Source organism: Homalodisca vitripennis, chromosome X (assembly GCF_021130785.1).
Source record: "Homalodisca vitripennis isolate AUS2020 chromosome X, UT_GWSS_2.1, whole genome shotgun sequence".
Classification (NCBI taxonomy): Eukaryota; Metazoa; Arthropoda; class Insecta; order Hemiptera; family Cicadellidae; genus Homalodisca; species Homalodisca vitripennis.
The window spans coordinates 137,852,658-137,873,118 of NC_060215.1; the positions used below are offsets into that span (position 1 = coordinate 137,852,658).

A 20,461-nucleotide genomic window follows, 5' to 3' on the forward strand; every position below is an offset into this window, starting at 1 on the left:
ATAGTCCTCTAAAACTTTCTTTTTTCATAGATTAACTTAGTTTTGAATTTACTTTTACTATTTAAGTATGCATCGTAGTTTATACTTTATTCCTGAATCATGTCATTTCCTACTCTCTTTTACATCCGTACAAAGTAGTAATTTAACAGTGTGATTAAAACTTTTAATGTCACAATTGAGTAAACTGTTGGGTTGCTTTATTTCACCTCACACAGAAACCATTCATTATGCGATTCCAATAATCTATCATATTTTTCTTTACATAGTCCAACACATCTATACATAGTACAAGTACTAAACATTTAGATGTCTGATCAATTATGATAAAAAATATAAACACTTAGTTCTATCATAAACACACGCGGGCGCGCGCGCGATATATACGTAAGCTTTGACTGTCTATGTATATGTACACTCATAGACAGAAGATTAAAAAAGACATTAACACTTTGCAGCCCTGTGCCTGTGTTATTAATATGTCTTTCTACTCTTCTGTTCCGGTATCCAGGCCGTCACCATTTCTTAGTCAACTCCTAATATATTGTGGTGTATCATTTCGATCCACTCCTCTGTCCTGGTATAGTGGCCACTGCCATTTTTTTGAATGCTCCTCTGGCCTGGATACCAGGACCAGGTTCAACTAACAATAAAAATATTGTTTTTAGTTTTCGTAAGACAACTACAAGATTTAGCAAAATTTTGGCTGATTGTGAACTAAATAATCAACAAATTGCCACTATTTTGGTTTGCTTCTACGTTATTTAGTATATTATTATAACCATAGTAAGATACCTTTTTGTTTTCTAATCATGATCAAATTTTTGTTTTACAATATCTTGAAATATTCAGTCACTGTCTGCTGAATAACCTGTTGATACTCTACCGAGATAAGATTGTAGATAATGACTCCACACCTAATCTAAGAATAGGCTATTTATATCCTTATCATTACTGTCTCAAACAAACTCTCTTTGTCTATCAGTACAGTATCTTGTCTCCTGCTGTACATGTGACATCGTAGTTTTTAGTTTTTATAATACCGTTTACAGTTATTCTTTTAAGTGTGTAAATTATAATTAATTTAATATTCTACCGTTTTAGTTTTTTGGGTTTAATATATTCTGTATATAGTACATGGCAGATGATAGACTTATGTCAGATTAAATTAGGGAATTAATAGCGGAAGAAAGTAATAGCCAAATATACTTAGAAAGTGAGAATGCTAGTGGCAGCAATTATACAAATGATGGTGAATATGAGACTGATTCTTTAGATGAATTGTCAGCAGCTGATGACTCGCAAGGAACACCATCTAAATGGCGAAACTTGACAGATAACGATGTAAGTCTCTCTGAATTTCAACATTCTATAAGTTATAGTAGTGGGTTTAAACCTCAACCTGGGTTTAATAGGCAATCGGGAATAGAGTATTTTAAGCTATTCTTCAATGACGAACTTTGTTTGTGAACTATTAAAAGAAACCAATAGAAATGCTCATGAAAACAATACAAAGGAACACTTCTTTGACTCAATGTTCATCATGGCATTCTTGGGTGGATGTCACCCTACCAGAAATGAAAGCTTTTATCGGTGTTGCTATGAACATGGGTCTTCATCCAAAGCCAACTATGGAAGATTATTTTCCCCCACATCATTTAGACGTCCAATCATTCTTTAAAAGTATTTTTTCAAGAGAACGATATTTTCAAATTTCTGGGCTTTACATCTAAGCCCCCTAGTAAGTACTGGTCCTATTCTGAGCACATTGACTAGATCTGGCAAAATCAGAAGAATTTTACAATACTTAGAGAACAAATTTCAGGATCATTTTGTTCCATCAAAAACAATAAGTATTGACGAAAGCACTATAGAATTTAAAGGCAAAACTACATCTAAAGTGTACAACAAAGACAAGACCACCAAGTGGTATTGAGGTTTTTGTAGTTAGTGATGCTGTATGTGGCTACGTTTGTGCCTTAGAACCCTAAATGGGGTAACAGTATACAGCCCAACTTGCCCGTCCTGAATTACTCATTAGCAGTAGAGTGGTTATGTTATTAATTGACAAACTTAAACAAGGCTATGGGGATATTTAAGGAATTCAGCTTTTCACTGATAAGTATTACACGAGCATCGAGTTAGCAAGGGCTCTGTACCTGATGGATGTCCATTTAACTGGTACAATCCAAAGAAATAGGAAAGGACTTCCACTTGAAGTGGAGACTAAACCAAAATTAAAGAAGGAAGACATATTATCCCTAAGAAAGGATCCAGCTGCTGATGATCCAACATACATGAATTTTGTTGAGTGGAAAGACTCTTGACAGTACACTATGTGACAATGGAAAAGAAATTGTTAAACGTTTTTTGAAAGGAGGTAAATAAGAAAAAGTTGTAAAGCCATCAATGATTTGTCGCTATAATGAGTACATGGGAGGAGTGGATACAGCGGATCATTATACACTGCTATATATTCTTTTTCCAGGAAGTCCATAACATGGTGGCGGTAAGTGTGTGTTTTTTTGGCATTAGAGGTATCCATCGTAAACGCCTACATTTTGTGTAACAACAACAAACCACCAGGAGCTAAACGCATTCAACAAAGACATTTTATAACAAATGTTGAAAACCCTAGTAAAGTGATCTGAAAAACTTAACCTCACTCAAAAGAGGATGCTCTTCTACGGATGAGGAAACAAAAACATTAAAAGGAAAATTGCATATCCCTGAGTTTTTAATAAATCTAAAGACTGTGTAGTATGTAGCAAAAGGACAGTCCCGGGAGAGAGGAAAAAGACGAGATTGTACTGCAAACCCTGCTCTACAAAACCAGGACTATATCCGGGTAACTGCTTTGAAAGATTTCACACGTTATAGAAGTGCAAAGTTTAGTGACTTTATGTTAGAACAATAATAAGTTAGTTTTATTGCAATTGATTTGAGTTTTTGCTATTTACTTAGCTAATGTAACCATTTTTTTTAAATACGTAGCTGTACAAGTAAACAACTGTGGCCTGGTATCAAGTACAAAATTGTCTAGCAAAACAAGAAAAAACAGCTAAACGGCAAAATGGCGGTGGCCTGGTATCATGGACTCAGGAGTGCAAAGGGTTAATATTTTACGTATGTGGTTGTTAAAGCATTAGTACTAGTTAAATGTAGTTTGTATTTATTAACCAATAGCTATATATAATGGTTTTGTCCGTTGGAAAGACATAGTTGGCAGTAGTTATAAACAGTGTTTTCAAGATTAGTTCAGTTTTATTGATTGTATTAAAATGAAAGGAATTGATTCGAAGTAAATTTTATATAAAGTAAATGTTCGTGATTTTTTTACTATTAAATGGTATTTCTAAAATATTCAACAAAGGATGTTATGTGTGGTAATTACAGTGGCATCTGAGGCTATATAAGAAACGTGTCTGGACTAACGTCTGGCATAATGAAAACAAACATTGTCAATGGCAGCATTCTTATAATTAGTGGAAGCAGTATATGTCATGGTCACAGGATGAAAACTCAAGATTTAAATCAGGCTATCTTCATCATACGGGTTCACTACTGTAGGGCATAGTGAAACTTTGGAACATATCTTTTTACGTGCCCTGCATATGACCATGCTAGAAGCCAAGGTTTAAAATTAATAAAGAATAAGTATGTGATGAATGTTCAAAACTTAACTAAAATTCTCCAGTCAAATGGTTTAGAGATTTTTAAAGAATTGCTTCAATTTTTGAGCTCAATTAAGAAATTTATTTAAAACAAAGTAACTCTCTGCATATTGGTAACCTAAATGTAACCTGGATAAGGTGCTTCAACCTAGGAAGCCTGATGGACCCTTAGAGAGAAGATAACCTAGATCCTTACAAGACTCCTACGTCAAGAAACAAATGTGGAGGTAATTTTCAAAACCTCACATGTCCAAAAATTAAAAAAATTGAGTTAGCTGTTGCTATGGATACTTCAGGTTGAACCTTATTTAGTTTACTGGCTTGTTGTGACCAAACCCCCACTTAACATTTTTAAATAGCATGCCAAAAAAGCGGGATGTAAAGCAAAAACACACATGTCCAATGCTGTGATTCAATCAGAACACCACATGTCCACCGGACCAATGAGAAGCGCCTATCCAGGTCATGTGATCCACCATTTTCATGATTATTATTTGAGGCGCTAAGCGGACAAGTGGCCTAACCCACAAAATAGCAATATTGAGATATGAGCCTTAGAATATCTCTAACACTCTATTCTAAATACTGCATATCGACCCAAGCCACCTTTTCCATTTTTCTGATAGATAGCAGCACTAGTTTGTTTGTTTATTATTGGTCTTTGAGTCAGCTGCAAACTGAATAGTGGCCCAAGCCACAGCCGTGTGGCCTAACCCACATTCTGTTCCATTGTTGTGGCTTGAGCCATTTGTTTGTTTACTTTCATGTTTGTTTTGGTTAAAAGCATTCCACTTGAAACTTACAAATTGTATTGATACGGTTGTTTCACAAGTACCTATTCCAACGAACCATGAATGAAGGTAAGAAAAATATAATAATTTATTAGTTTAGTAGATTACTTATGAGATTAATCATACAACTGTATTTTAGGCCTACCAATAAAGGTTTGCAACTAAGTCCCAGTTTATAAGGTTAGCCTAGGTTGTTAATCATAGACTAGTTTTCAAAGATTCAGTTCACATTACAATGGTATTAACAACAGTTTTTATTATATCTTATATGGCATCATTTAAATAATAATATTATAATACCTAAGAACTTTAACTTTGCCCCATAGACATAAGAAATTTAATTGGTTAAACTGGTTTTATAGGTTAGTTAGTAATTAATTTAACCCTGGAACTGGCAATTCTAGTATATTTTTTATTTTTGTTGGTCTCTTTTACCGAAATGCAGGCGGTTGTTGGCTGATTTCCATATTATTTTGTATAACATCAATAAAAAAAAAACTGTTATTTACTATAACCTACTTCTGTTTGGTATCAATGTGTTAAAAACGAAGTGGGCTATCACACAACATAAACCTATTTTATTTAATATAAAAGATAAATATTATTTTAGAAATGATTTCTAGAGGTAAACTGTACAAGTGTTGTTATTAATAAGTACGTATTTTGAGAATAACTGATAGCCACAGTAACCTAAAATAAATTGTCGAAAAATAAACCTTGAAGGTAGGTACTTTTTGCAATGGAGACTACATTTAGGTACAGTACATTAAAAAGTGATATTTTATATTTAAAAGTTTAATCTTGTGTTTCTGAAGGTTACGATTGTTTCAGATTTGGAGAGTTCGTCTGAGGAAGAGCTATTCCCAGATACATATTCCTCGTCTTCTTACGCCCCTTCAGAAGATGAAGATTCTGAAACTGAGACACCCAAAAATCGACATATGTTGAAGTGCGCTGAGAAGACTTCGCATGGAGAGACAACAAACACAGGTAATGATCATCCCTCCACCTCAGATCATAACTATCACCAACTGCCTGTAGCTGATACAATACCGACTGAAGATAATAGAAAATCCCGAATAGAAAATCCTGTTTTAAAGTAGTGTACAATTTGTTTCATATCAAGTACAAGCTTAATGGTATCATTAAGTGATGTAATAAAATGTTAATTGACAGTAAAGTTGTACAGTACTTATATTAATATATTGGCCCAACCCACATAACGTATAACATTTAGTCTTCTGCTGTAGAGTTAATATTGAAAGGGTGCTTAAGACAACATTATGTTGAATGTTGATAATTTTATTCTGTCCGTTCATATTGTTTCATTTTAAGTTTTTATAATAGAGTTTGGTTTTAGATGTTTGTAATGAATTGTGCGATTATTGAATAATGTTGTTTTTTATCCTAGATAAATGTGCTGGCATATGGGTAACTGTTTGGTTTCTTTTTATATTAATTTTATATAATTTTTTAAATAGTAGGAGTTTAAAATTAAGATTACGTTGAATGGTGATAATGTTATTCTATTCGTCCACGTTGTTTTATATTAAATAGATTTAATAAAGTCCACTAGTTGAAATTTGTAATGAATTGAATAATGTTATTTTTATTTATCTAAGCATATGGGTAACTGTTTTGTTTGTTTTTTGTTGTTTCATTTTATTACATCATATATAATGTTTTGTTAATATTATTACTTTGAAATTAACTTACAAATATTAATTATTATTAATATATAGTATATTTATATTTCCTTCTATCTATTGTTTTAAATGTAAATACAGATATATACTATTGTTACAAATAATATTTGAAGAAATCACACCGTTTGGACACAATCTGGTTACTGAAGCAATGCCTTCTGTTACAAACTCAACGAGGAAGCCGGATTCCATTCTCAAGTCTGGCCAGGCCCGACTGAGGAACGAGGGTGTTTGTTGACATTGCTGCCTATTCACATTTGGGACAACGGAACATTGGCAGGTGCAAAACTACTGAGGAGCCCTTCCGTATCCTGTTCTAAAAACACAATATACTGTCTTTAGTTTTTGTCTCCTGTTCGCAGTTCCAATATTTGCTGCACCTATAGAGCGGGTCAGTCGACAACAAAATCTTTGCTGGATGCATCTTCAGGCCGTCATGCGCCAGGGCCATCATGCGCCAGGGCCGTCGTGCGCCAGGTTCGATGATGTGAGCTGACACTGGCTGCTGGTCTGTTGTGTAAGTATATATTTCAAAAATGACAACAAAATCAGTTTTTGTTGGGAAGCTTTTCATGTTTTATAAACTTTTTTACTTTATTTAGATATGTACAACATTGATGTGAGAAGGGTGGTTACCCTTTTAAGGCATTATGCCGTAGAACGAGGTGGGGGGCAGAGACAAGGACAGGGGATTATTAGAACTTGAAGACCAACTTGCCGTGGTCCTCAAAGACAAGGGAGGCGAAGCACAAACAATACGCTCCTCCAACAGGAATAATTGCCCTGTATCTCCTATGCCTGATTCACCTGCCCCTCGCACTTCTCATGCACTTCCAAATTCTCCAGCTCCTCAAGTCCCTCCTGTTTTCCCCCTCTTCTCCAGCTCAACCCATTATCCCTCCCTCCCCCCGGCCAGCACCACCACACCCATCATCCCCTTTTCTGGGCGGGAAGGAAGTAGGAATCCGTCCCCAGGATAAAATATTTTATGTTCTATTAATTTTTTTTGTATTTTAATTTATATGGTTATTTTATTTAGTATTAGAATTTGCATTATTATTTTACTTTAAACAAACTTCTATTGTTCAAAAATGCCTATTATTTTGATCTCCTCAGAAAAATTACACCTAATGAAAGTGGATAAAACTAGATGTATTATATGTCATAATGTAGTAAATACTGTGTACTTTCACATGGTATATGTGTGATCCTGGAGCTGTTTTTATGGAAAACCGTAAAAGTTCGGACCGTCTACATGCAAATCTAAGTTTACGAACTCATTGGTAGCTCAATCAAACTTTTCTCAGCGTTCAAAACCAGGTATTTTATGTTATTTTGTAGTGTAGCTTATATTACATACTTTTACTTTGTATATGTATCTTGCTGACGCCCTTTTGTATTTTTCAGGAAAAAGTCAAGTTCTACGTGTGAATCTTTGTTATGATTTTCAAATCTGCCACCGAAAATAGCCAGCTTTGATGTTGTGACATGTTTATGTTCCAACTGCTGACAGTAATTACAAAAGATAAATTTTTATTTAGTTATGTAATGTTCCATCCCTTAGATTATTTTTATTTAGCGAACAGATTTCATTTTTAAGTTTATAGATTAGTTTCAATGACTGTTGTCCATCATTTTCTTCTCTCGCTTCGGTAAGTGGTGGGAACTGGCTAAGACATATGGTGGGGGAAGTGAGGGAAACTCCTTGGTGGAATTCATTGGCAGTTTCACACCGGTCTATTGCAATAGGTTAATAACGCGAATCTTAAGACATTCAAAATGGATCCAGCAAAACAAATATGTCACGAGAAAGTATACAATATATTATGTAGTGTAATGAGATAATACTTCCAATTTTATGTGCTAATAATTTTTCTATTAGGCTGCCAATGAGTTGAAAATCTTAGAATTGTGTGAAAATGGTTAAAACTTTACTATTTCCTCAAAAACACAAAATGACTCCAGACACATATATCATATGTGAAAGTAAACCTTATATACTTCATAATGAGATCTAATATCTCCCGTTTTATTAACTGAGAAATTTTGTATTTGGCTACAAATGAGTTCATAATCATGCGTCGCCTGTGAAAACTTACATTTTTATGAAAAATGCAACTCTATCAAGACATACTACATTCTTACACTTATATCCAATGCACACAGACATAAATATAAGCGCCAGTTATCTTAAATTTAAAATATCTTATAATTATCTGAACAGAAATTTGTTATCACTTACAGTGTTAAAATTATTAATTTTTTGTAGTCATTAGGTTTTTCTATTGCAGACTCAACCCTCTAACATTGCTTTTATTTCTGATGAATTAAAAATATATCACTTTATTGATGACATTAATTAACAGCTAAATATTATATGAGTACACTCATGTTACAGATGAGTTCAGGTTTTGAGAATGCCCCAATGAAGGAGCCAAATTGGCGAGCGGCATTGGGGCGAAATGCGTGGTGTGACCAGAATCTGACTGCTGGTGTATTGGGTAAGTATATATTTAAATATAGCTGCAAAATCTGTAGCTTTGAAAGCATTTCATGTTTTATAACCCGTCTTTTAACAGGGCAGCCACCTGACCGGGAATAAGCCCCGAATCTTAAAAACAACTTTCCGTTTCTAAGTACTTGAATGAAATCAAGAAATAATTTGACACCTCCTTAAATTGAGTTCTGATTAATCTTAAAATCTTATTTTACAAGACGTGGTCTTTGAAACTGTGAATGAAGATCAACATAATATGTTCGTGAGCCCCACCTGATGCTGGTTGCCTCCACTAGTGTATTGTAGTTTAACTTGGTTAGTTCTTCCCCTGTGTCGCAGCAAGCCTCCAAACATGTAACAATCAACAGCAGAAAGTGAAAAATTTAATGTCTGGAATTGGTGGTAGATCAGCAACACGTTGTGGTACCGGCTTGGTGCTCATGTCTGTCGTGGCCAATGTCAAGCATTCTCTGTATTGGCAGTCTAAACTTAACTTTAAATTGTCATCCATCTGCAGATGGCCAGCCGGCCAAATCTACCTCGTCATAGCGGCATTGTCTGGACGACGGCTGGTAGATATACCATCAGTTCTGAATGGTACTGATCATTCATTTGAACAACTTCTCCGCATTGTCGGACAGTAGTTGAACTGTTCAAACCAAATAGCCCAAGGTATATAGGAACCTTACCGTCATGTTATTTCATATTCCATGACTATAATCTAACGAACACGTAACTTAAACCACAGCCCTTCTTGTATTTTTTTACTTTGTAGTTGTGTTGTGATTAGGTGATTCTATTCTTGTATTACCTTAGAGGGCAAACAAATAATACAGGGTAATTCCGATAAAAGTGCACATATTTTCAGGATTGATAGAGGATGTGAATAGAAACATTTTTTGTCCAATACACATGGGCTAGCAAATGTTTTGTTTCGAGAAAATTGAGAATTTTTTAAATACTTCCTTGTAGGCAACACGTAGTGTTCCCTTTGGGATTCGGCTAGAAAAACGCAAAGCTATTGAAACGAAATGTGTTTTTCCTTTTAATTACAAAAAAAAAACCACTTTTCAAGAGTCAAACAATCTTTATTCGTGATAATCATGTTACATAGAATAGTGTCAAAAATTAGTTTTAGAGTAAAGAGTAAATTACATACAAAGAAATAACAATTTTTATACATTATTCAAAAAGATGTATAATATAAAAAAACTCCAAATAACTGTAAATTGGGTTGTTGGTAAGAAATGTTTTGAGCTTTTGTCTGAAGTGCTTTACAGACAACAGTCTTGTGTCAACAGGTAAAAGATTGAAAAGCTTCACTGATACCACCTCAATACTTTTTTGAGTTCTTGCGTATTTATGAAATTTAATGAAGAGGTCCTGTCTATGTCTGGTATTACGCTCATGTATATCTTCAAAGGCTGAAAAGTTTCCAATATTGCATCTGACATAACTTAAACAATCAAGTACAAACATTGCTGGCAAGGTCAAAATTCCAAGTTCTTTGAAGATTGGTCTACAATGTGCTCTAGATGGGGCTCCTGTCATTACCCGTAATGCTCTCTTTTGAAGAACCAATAGACGAATAGCAGTAGAATGGTTTCCCCAGAAAATGGTTCCATATGCCAAGTGGCTATGAATATGGGCATAGTATACGGTAAGCAAGGCCTGAATTGAGATGGTGCGATAAAGGACTCTGAGAGTAAATATTCCGCTACAGATTTTTTTGACGAGCGAGCTAATATGTGTCTCCCATCCCAAATTAGATTCAAGGTGCACACCAAGGAACTTGACAGCTTCAGAATGCATATTTCTAGTGCGATTTGATGTAAATTTGATGTCCACCGTTTTAGCGTCATTGAGGCAGAGACTATTTGCTTCAGACCAATTTTGTATGATGTTCGATAATCCATCCAATCTCAAATTCAATGCCATGCTACCCCTCTCACATACAGCAAGTGCTAAGTCATCAGCAAACTGGTAAGCTTCCACCGATCCACTCTGAATAGCATTGGGGAGGTCATTTGCATAAATTATGAATAATAGTGGTCCCAACACTGAGCCCTGTGGGACTCCATGCTCCATCAACTGAAAAGTAGATACACTGCCCTCCAAACAAACAGCCTGATAACGTTTATCGAGGTAAGATTTCATGAGTGCAATACTTGAATCTTGAAATCCGTAGTGCTTTAATTTCTGCAGAATAATTTTGTGAGAAACAGTGTCGAAGGCTTTGGTAAAATCATACATCCTTCCACCTACACTAAACTTGTTTTCTAAGCCTTCAGAGCATTTAAGAGTATATGATAAAAACCGCGTCCACTGTACTGCGCTTTGCTCTAAAACCATACTGACACTTGCTGAATAGAGTGTGTGATTCAAAATAATGTACAATTTGTCGATTCAATAAAACCTCAAATATTTTTGATAGGACAGTAATAATGCTTATAGGCCTAAAATTACTGTACTCTGACTTGCTGCCTTTTTTATGTACAGGCACAACCTTAGAGAATTTTAAACAGTCGGGAAAAGTACCCACTTCAATGCAAATGGTTCGCAAATGTAGTAGGCAGCTTGTTTGATGATTAGAGAGTCCAGTCCATATACATCCAGAGAACTACTATTTTTAAGACTTATTATTGCACCATATACATCTTCTACTGTCACTTGAGTAAAGCTGAAATGGCTTGGTATATTGGTACTGAGAAAGGACGAAAAACATTTTCCGTTATATGGTATAGCATTGATGACGTCATTCACACTGTCGACAAAAAAGTTGTTAAAACCTTCAGATGTTAGGCCAGGATCACTAAGAGTAAATCTGGCTTTAGTACTAATATGAGTCAAGTCCTTCACAAGAGACCAAGTTGTTTTTGATTTATTTGATGAGCTTTCTATGAGATTTGAGTAGTAAGCACGTTTTGTAGCCTGTAACTTTTGTTTATACCTAAGTTTGAGATCATTATAAACAGTTTTAACATTAATACACTGTGAGTCTTTGGCAGCATAATAATAGTCAAGACAGGCTTCTTTCAATTTATGAAGTTCTTCTGTATACCATTTTTTTGCACTGGAATGTTTTTTAAACTTTACTATTTTCTTAGTTAAGGGGTATGACACATTTACTACATTTAAAAAACAGGACAAGAAACAGTATGCCATATCAGCAGGTTCTGTATAAGAGTACATGAAAAGCCAACTTACTGTGCTCAGCAGGAAGATAACATTTTTTAAACCAAGATCTGACATTTGCCTACAAAATACAGTTCTTGGTTCTTTCCTCGCTTGATAAAACTCTACCTGATCAACGGCTAATTTCAAAGTGATTGCATCATGATCTGAAGTGGAAAGAGTCTTTATGACACTAGCCGAACAGTGATCAGAGTGGACATTTGTCAAAAAATTGTCAATGCATGAGCCTACATTAAAGTGACCAAGTCTATCTGCTGAAATGGATGGTCTAGTAACTTCAGTTATTGTGTGTCTCATACCACACATGCCTAGTAAGCTAAAGAATTCTTGAGTATCATAGCTATGAGGTTTTAAAATATTAATATTATAGTCCCCTGCAATCACAATATTGCAATTGGAATACGTCATAAATATATAATTTACCATATCATGCAACTTAGCAATAAAATTGTCAATAGAGTCTTTTCTTTTATCAGGAACTCTATATACATTAATAAGAACAATCTTATAACATGCAATAAATAGCCCATACACTTCAAAGTCAGATATGCATGCAAAACTATCAATATTAATCAGCAACTTACTTTCAATTCCAGCTTTTAGGAAGAGAGCCACACCTCCACGCTTATACTGAGGTCGGCAGAAGGAAGCCCTGAGGTCATAACCATCAATTGCAATGGTAGAGATTTCCTCAGAGGTTAACCAATGTTCACAGAAACACAGAGCATCAGGTCCTATGTCCTCAGTTAGAGATTCAATTATGTTCAGTTTGGATAACAATCCTTGCACATTCCAACCGAAGAACACAAATTCTTCTACTCTAGGTTTAGGATCCATACGTATTTGACTAGGCTTATTTGTAGCAGGAAGGTTAGATTTATCTTCACTTGGACCTGACCTTAATTTGCTGACAAAAAATGCCTGTTGTTCAAATTTCGCCTCTTTTGAACAAACTCTTTCACTAGCACCCCTTCCAACCAGAATCCCGGGTCCAACACCTTATCCTTTTGCTCATCAGTTACACGTATTTTAAAAGATTTATATAATTGTCAGTAATACCTCCACTAGTGAGATATTCTTTGACATCTTCCTTTATAACGCTCGGATCAAGCCTAGAGATGAAAATCCAATTCAATTTCTTTACACATGTGAGCTTGTTACAATTTGGCGCAAGAGCCTTTGTGCCAACGATAGGCCTAGGTTTTGGTTTGTCATTATTTACTGCAGGTTTTAGCTGAAGAATCTTAGAGTACAAAGCAGGATTTTGTTGTTGAAAGTCACTTTTACTTGCATCTTGAGAGATATGGTTTGAGTTGGTGTAGGTTTTGGAATGTGTTTTGCTGCTGCCTAGTGCAGTAGTAGTAGTAGTAGTACGGCCATGTCCTTGATTTGAAGACATTGCTTTAACATCTTCATTTCCTCTCAAAGGAGTAGGCCTAGTATCTGGGTGCACAGAATCATTATTTGAGTTAGAACTTCTAGGCCTGCTATTTGGAGCATGCCACTGCTTAGTATGCCTGTTGCCAATAGGCCTACTCGAGTTTACTTCAGATATTTCCAGACTAGGGCTAACTGGGACAGTGTTCATAAGCACTTCCTATTTAGAAGATATGTCTGCTAGTTTATCACTCACCTTTAACCCTCTAAGTGGCGGTAATATGTTGCTGGAATGGCGGGCTATTTTTCAGAGTCAAGCAGGACTATCTTATAATTTAAAAATAAAATGCAAATTCTAATATGAGCAATGCTTGTTATACATCACTTTTTTCGTAATAAACTACAGAATAACATAGTATAGTTATGTTTTACATACCTTAACCTTTTTTTTATGATATCCACACAAATGTTCGACAAAACGTTTTTTACTCCACCAAACTTTTCATTTTTACGTTCTGTAACTTTAAAAATGTCATTCCTAGGAGATTACGTTAAATGCAACCTTTATTCACAATTTAATTCTAAACAAAAAACCTTCAATAATATTTTTTCTATTTACAACACTGAAAAAGTTATATGGGAAAAACTGAATCTAAAAAAAAACACTTTTTCTAGTCAGAATCGCTAGAAGTTGCTTGCCTTTTCCTCCCTGTTGTGTAAGGCCTATAAAAGTGCTGGAGTTTAGGGTAACAAAGAGGGTGAATACCGCAGTTACACCCTGGACACCAATAAACGCTTCTTTTTCTTTTCACATTAGGGTCTTTCGCACAAATGATGCACACTCTTTGATTCATATCATTTAATTTCATTTACCAAAATATGTACCCAATCTTTCAGCCTAGAAAACTGTCGGATTTCACCAGAATTTCTTTTATCTCTTATCTTTTTAGCAGCATAAAAGTTGGTTTCATTGGTAATGAGATTCCAAATGAAGTCAGTAAAAAATAGATAAAAATAATCAATAGTCCTACCTAAGTTTCTAGGTGGACAATTTCTGACACCTGGATGTCTCACTCTGAATTTAGCTTCAAGGTTCTGGAGGAAACACTCGTACCCAATTACGTTGTTGTGGAATTCTTTGTATGAGGGGTACACTAGAATCAGATAAACTTGATTTCGCTATCACTTGATTCACTTTCACTTGATTCACTTACAATATCTGCTAATGAAATATTATTGGGTATCTCTTCGACAGGAAAATCACTTTCTTCATCTGAACTACCAAAACTTTCTTCACTTTGTAATATATCACGTATACTACTACTTCCTAGATTGACATCCATTGTAAAATATTCTAAAACACAACACCAAACAACAACAAACGACCATTACAAGCCAAGAGAAACGAAACAGTCACGTAGGCCTACTCAGCTAGTTTTGCCACAAGGATTATTTCAGTTAGTACCATTGATTATTTCATCATGATGTTGATGATACTATATGAAATGTATTAGAAATTTAATGGTGAACGCAACTGTGCAAACTAGGCGTAAAAATAATTATCGGTTGCCTAGCAATAAGCGGCAATGTGAAGCGACTTCTAAGACGTCGCTTGCCACGTCACGGCGGCGTAAATAGAACGTCTCAGACGTCGCTTGCCACTTAGAGGGTTAAATATTGATCACTGAGTGAATCCATTTGTCTACTTATATCAAGAGTGGTTTGGCTTTGTAACTCTAATTGGTCAAGTACAATGTTTAAGATTGTAGGCCAGTCACATTTCTCATCAATTTTGCTAGATTTGTTGGTTATCATATCAAGTTTTTTTTGGCAGGGTAAACAAAACCATTTAATACTGTCAGCCAAGTCATTTATTGTAACAAAATCTTCATCTTTGATATTTACACATTCAGCGTGAAACAAAAGCCGACAAAATCCTTCACACTGCATAGCAATGTTAACAGTGAGTGTTTGTTTACATTTACCACAGGGAGCAGACGATTCCGATTCATCTGACATTTCGTTTTTAGTCATCCTCTTTACTCCTGCCATCTCAATCCCGTTTCCACTTCGAGTTTTCATTTAGTTTACCGTCAGCTGGCTGTCATCTGTTTCTCGTATTTAGCGTGGGTTGGCGAGAGTTTACGATAGATGTGCACCTTTTAATTGTTTACTGGTGAAAAAAGAAACCTAACCCCAAAAAGTCGATCGGACTTTCCAAATGGGATTTCTTTATAATATAAGGATTTAGAAAGATTTGTTATTTGTCCAAATACTTAACTTCAATTATAAATATAAAAAACTACTTCTGTTTAAACTATGACGTTAAACATATATTTAAACACTTCATAACAATCACACATTTCAATCATAACTCTGTGAACTCCAATGCTTGTTACAAGCAAACAAGAATGTAAAAAAAAAATATTAAGCAGCAGAAGTTGGAGAAAATCCCATTAAGACAGTCGATGTTACAAGCTCAACTTTGCATCGACACAAACGGGAGAAATTTTGAACATCGGATCCAGCTGTGATAATAATTTTGTTCATTCTTCTTCACATTATGTGGTTCTTTTATGTGTTATTATGATGGAAATCAAATTTTGTTTCAGCAGCTTTGCCATTTTGGCTGAATCTTAAAGGGAACACTATCATCTGAAAAAGCACAGAGAAGAATAGTGACAAAAACCTGATGTTAGCAATGTATGATTTAGACGCAGTCTTCCAGTTGCCACAGGGTAAATCATCACTATTTTATTACAAGTCTAAATTGAATGCTTATTGGATGAAAATAAAAGAAGTAAAGTGTTCACGTTAAAATTTCTTTATATGCAGAAAATCCTACTGCTAATCATATCAGATATCATCTCCATATCTTTTTACCACATTTTAATGAGTATAACTGTTGCAATTAATTCATTACATTGTTAATAATGTTCTGCCAAATAATCAGCTATTTAATACGTAACTAAACCAGTTATGGAGCCTTCAAGGAGATTAAGAAAATTAATGTTTGTTATTTTATACACAATAAAAATATTCTTTTTTGAGTAGGTACATTAATTGTATAGATAACCAAACTAATATTAAAACCCATGCTAAGGTGTGCTTGAGAGTTTCATGTTGACTTTAAAAAACTATATTACTTATTAATTTTGTTATAAACAATACTACACTGAACGTAGATCCTAATTCATGGATTAATAATTGATTTACTTCTTTACAATCATAAATGCCCTTTTGCAGCATTGTGCCGTAAGGCGAGGACAAGGACGAAGACGGCTACAATGAGGACTCGAAGACCACAAGGAGTTGGTCCTCACTCACCTTTCTCCTGTTCAAAGTCCATCAACAAGTGGTGAAATGCCGGAACTACTTGTGGTTCTCGAAGACAAGAGACGGGAAAAGCCAGAGCACAATCCCCCAATAGAAAATTCTCTTCCTGTCTAACTTTCCTAAGCTAGCAATGAAGAGAAAAGCGGCATTTCTGTTCCTTTAAAAAAGAAGTATGTGATTGCCGCTACTCATGAAACTTATCAACTATGTAAATTTCACATACTTTCTGTTAACCTTTAACCTTTTAAACTTAAAACAAATCTTGAAAAGTTTTGGAATTTGTTTTTAATTTTGAGTTTATTCAAACTTTAGATACAGTAAACAGATATTTTATTCTATAAACTAAAATTTATATTGGAAAATATGTAATAATTTACAAGTGAAAATAAATATCTTCACATGGAAACATATTTTATTTCAATCTATACCTAACATATTTTATTTCGATCTATATTTAACTACTAAGCTATGTACAAAATTCAAAACACTGAGATCATAAATAATAAAGTAAAAAAATCTACCTTTAGCCTGTTCATCTATTTTTTTATACAACAGTTGTTAACACGTTCGCACTGACCATGATTTTACAAAAAACTTTTTTATCTTTATATTATACATGTATAAGGCTATAAAACCTAAATGCATTTTATGTTGAAAACGTATAATATATGATAAGTTGAAACATGTATTGACACAATTTCATAAAAAAGGAATATTTACAAAAGTTGGGCCTTTTTATAAATTTTTGTAATGTGTGCCATGAATGGTCTGCACCGGGTTGGTTGAATATAAAATTACTTGTGACCACTGGTGGCTCATACTATTTCCACTCCGAACCCTGCTTCTTCCCACCTAATCTGTTTCTCATATAATTCCTTCAACTGCACATCAAATTCGCACATTGTGTTTCTTTTCCAGCCGCCACGTACACATTACTTATGACATGAAAAATCTTATAGATTGTTGTAATTTTTTGCATATAAAAAAAATTTCAAGAACCTTAAGTTTTTTTACAGGACCTTGTTTTTCATTAAACATGATTACTAAGATCACAACGTTAAAATAATGATGTACAAATATGAAGTGTTTATGGGCCACTTGTAGTACATTACAGAATTTAACTAATGTTAGCCTTGGCCCACACCGGCATGAACATGTTACGTTGCTATGTATAGAAATTGTGATTTTTCCATAACTCACTAAGACATTGATACATGATAATTCTAAAAGCAATAAGGAGAATACAAAATACTTAACAAACAACTTTATTTGAAATGTAAGGTTACGTAAGTAACAGTCAAACAAAATTTCATTCGAAAATCTTTTAAGTTATATAGAATAATGATAGTGTTGTTCAGTAAACACAGAGGGTGTATGCTTTAATCTCTTACAAATAAACAGTAGCTGTTATCTAATAAAATGATAAACTAATAAGTTGATCGATTATAGCCACAGCTTTCTAAATATAGCTGACCATTGATTATTATAAATGAAGACTTATTTTTACTACATTAGGTAATGGTGAAAGAATGAAAATGATTTCATCAATAAATAACGAATAATTATTAAACATTCTACAAGTAGGATTTTGGTGCCCAAAGGGTTAAGCCTATTTCGGTTAATGAAGTCATCAAGGTCTAGCAAGAAGGAATGGACATTGCTTAGGTTAGCAATTGGGCTATTCTCATCAACCAAATATCCAGTCAAGGACATGCTACTGCTGCGGAGAGCCGAATTACTTGATTAAAGACTGTTGTTACAGAAATTATAGTTATAACATTTGTAAAAAATACGTCACCCCAAAACTGGTTTGTAATCTAAAATAAAATATTCCTGTATGTAATATTTCAAATCAGCATTGTAACCGTTACACAAAAAATCAGAAATCTATGTAATCACTCAATGTCGGAAGTTGAAGTTAGGCTATAATCGTTGAAAATTTTCTTTTTCATGCTAAAAGTGAACATTTCCCTCATTGAGGAAATTGTAAGTTTGAATAGCGCTGTTGGAATGAAGCAAAATGTATGTTTGGGAAAATGTTGTTAGAAAGAAAGGATACATTTGGGAAAATGTATCAAGAAGGAAGCAGAAATGAATTATATTGTCATGTACTATGTACTGTACACTTGGTAACTCTAACAAGCTATCTTCCAACTTTATTCCAACAGACTTTCCACCACTTATGACTAGTAACAGGTACTTGTTTGGCTTTGATGATACAGGGGATACAAGTTATGAAGGAGTATATAATCTTACCTCACCAAACCAACACAAAAGAAAACTGCAATTTACGAGTAAGAGGTCTACGAGAGGATCTAGACAGTCTCCAAAAATTGACACTTTAATAAAGTTCAGGAACACAATGTTACTCAAGAAAACGGCAGTTCAAGCATTGGGATTGCATTGCTGGTTAGTGAAGGAATGATTGTTGAGGCAACCAATAGGAACGAAAATGAAGTCAACTCGTTAAACCTGTAGATGGTAGTAATGTTTAAAAATAGAATAGTACTATTTTCAGATGGTCATGGTAAGTACTTGGAATTACAACTAAGTTGCTAATAAGTATGTTTTGTAGACCTAGTGCTCAAATAGAAGTTTTGCAAAAGTTAGTGCAATAGATTTTTGGGCTTGGAAAATATGTTTTAATGTAAAATTCATAGCTCTAATATAAGTGTCCTGAATATACAAAAAGTAGATCAACATTTCTTTATGTACCTCATACTATTTCATCAAAATATGAAATTTAGACTATTTTGTTATCAGGCCCAAATATAAACACAGCTGGAGATTAAAATGTTAGCTTTTTACAGCATATACATTAGTTATGGCTTCAGTGACATGTTTTTAATTTGTATAAACATTTATTAATAAATAAAGTATTTAAAAACATGTAATTTCCTTAAATTATACTTCGTAAAAAAAATAATTCCTTTAAGCCATAAATAAATAATAAGAATAAAAAATATTTAAAAACACGAATGCAGTTTTCTTAAATTACACTCTGTGAAAATAATTTTATTTTTTTGGACTATAAATGAATATTGTAAGTATCTATAGGTGACCTAATGGAGAATTAAACAATTTCTTGCATATATTTGAATTAACTATGAAAAAGTTTCTGTTAGTAACTGGTTTGTGGGAATTAAATAGAGAAAACACATAAACAAGCACGTGAAGTTTACAGTTTGTTTCAAAGGTTATTTATTAAATCTTTTCACAATAAATGTCTTGCAAGAGACACAGTGTCATAACTGCAAAATGGCAACTTTTCAGGGGAGCAGTTGAAATAAACTTACTACATATCTAATGTTGTAACTGCATGTCATATCAAGATAACAAACACCAAACCTATTCCAATAAGTTAAATCATATCCTGCTGTGGTTTATTATTCAAATATTTTATTGTGTTCTAGTTCTTATCTGCAGCTGTTTTATACAGATTCAAAAAAGAGGCAAAACGTCATTAACAACACTGATATCATTTTTAAAATTTGCTTTATTAACAAACATTTTTTTGTTCAATAAAATTTGTTATAAATATTTAACAATACCTGATGTAAACTTTACATAAAGTTGTAGACAGTTCTGTCCCATATTTCCAGCGTATTCAAAAACAGTTCTTTACATACAGAGATTTCTTTATTTATTTTCCAACGGCAGCAGCCAATTTTCTGAGTCTTTTTTGGGAAAAAATATAGCCTATTTTAGTGTGTTTCCGTCGGGGATCTTCTTTATAGCTTGTTTTTTCTCCTTGTACTTATTTTTTAAAACATACCTAGCTTGTATTCCCTTTGCAACTGAAGACTCAGCACCATCAAAGTATGGCATACATTTGTTCCCTCTCCTCTTCTCTAATATTTGAGCATTCATGAGCAAACTTTTCACATG

General features: G+C 34.0%; 1 protein-coding gene across 1 annotated transcript; it reads left to right on the forward strand.

The window, feature by feature from the left end:
- The first annotated feature begins 4,172 nt into the window (after positions 1-4,172).
- LOC124369897 lies at positions 4,173-16,971 on the forward strand. Its single transcript, XM_046828051.1, has 5 exons — positions 4,173-4,531; positions 5,294-5,452; positions 6,531-6,685; positions 8,567-8,669; positions 16,484-16,971. Exons 1-3 carry the CDS (start codon positions 4,522-4,524, stop codon positions 6,662-6,664), a joined length of 303 nt encoding a protein of 100 aa, XP_046684007.1. The 5' UTR covers positions 4,173-4,521; the 3' UTR covers positions 6,665-6,685; positions 8,567-8,669; positions 16,484-16,971.
- The last annotated feature ends 3,490 nt before the right edge of the window (positions 16,972-20,461 follow it).

Excerpts from the sequence above, each read along its gene's own strand:
- LOC124369897 (XM_046828051.1), top strand. Across the intron at positions 5,453-6,530 it reads TGGAGAGACAACAAACACAG|TTCCAATATTTGCTGCACCT; the intron begins GTAATGATCATC and ends TCCTGTTCGCAG.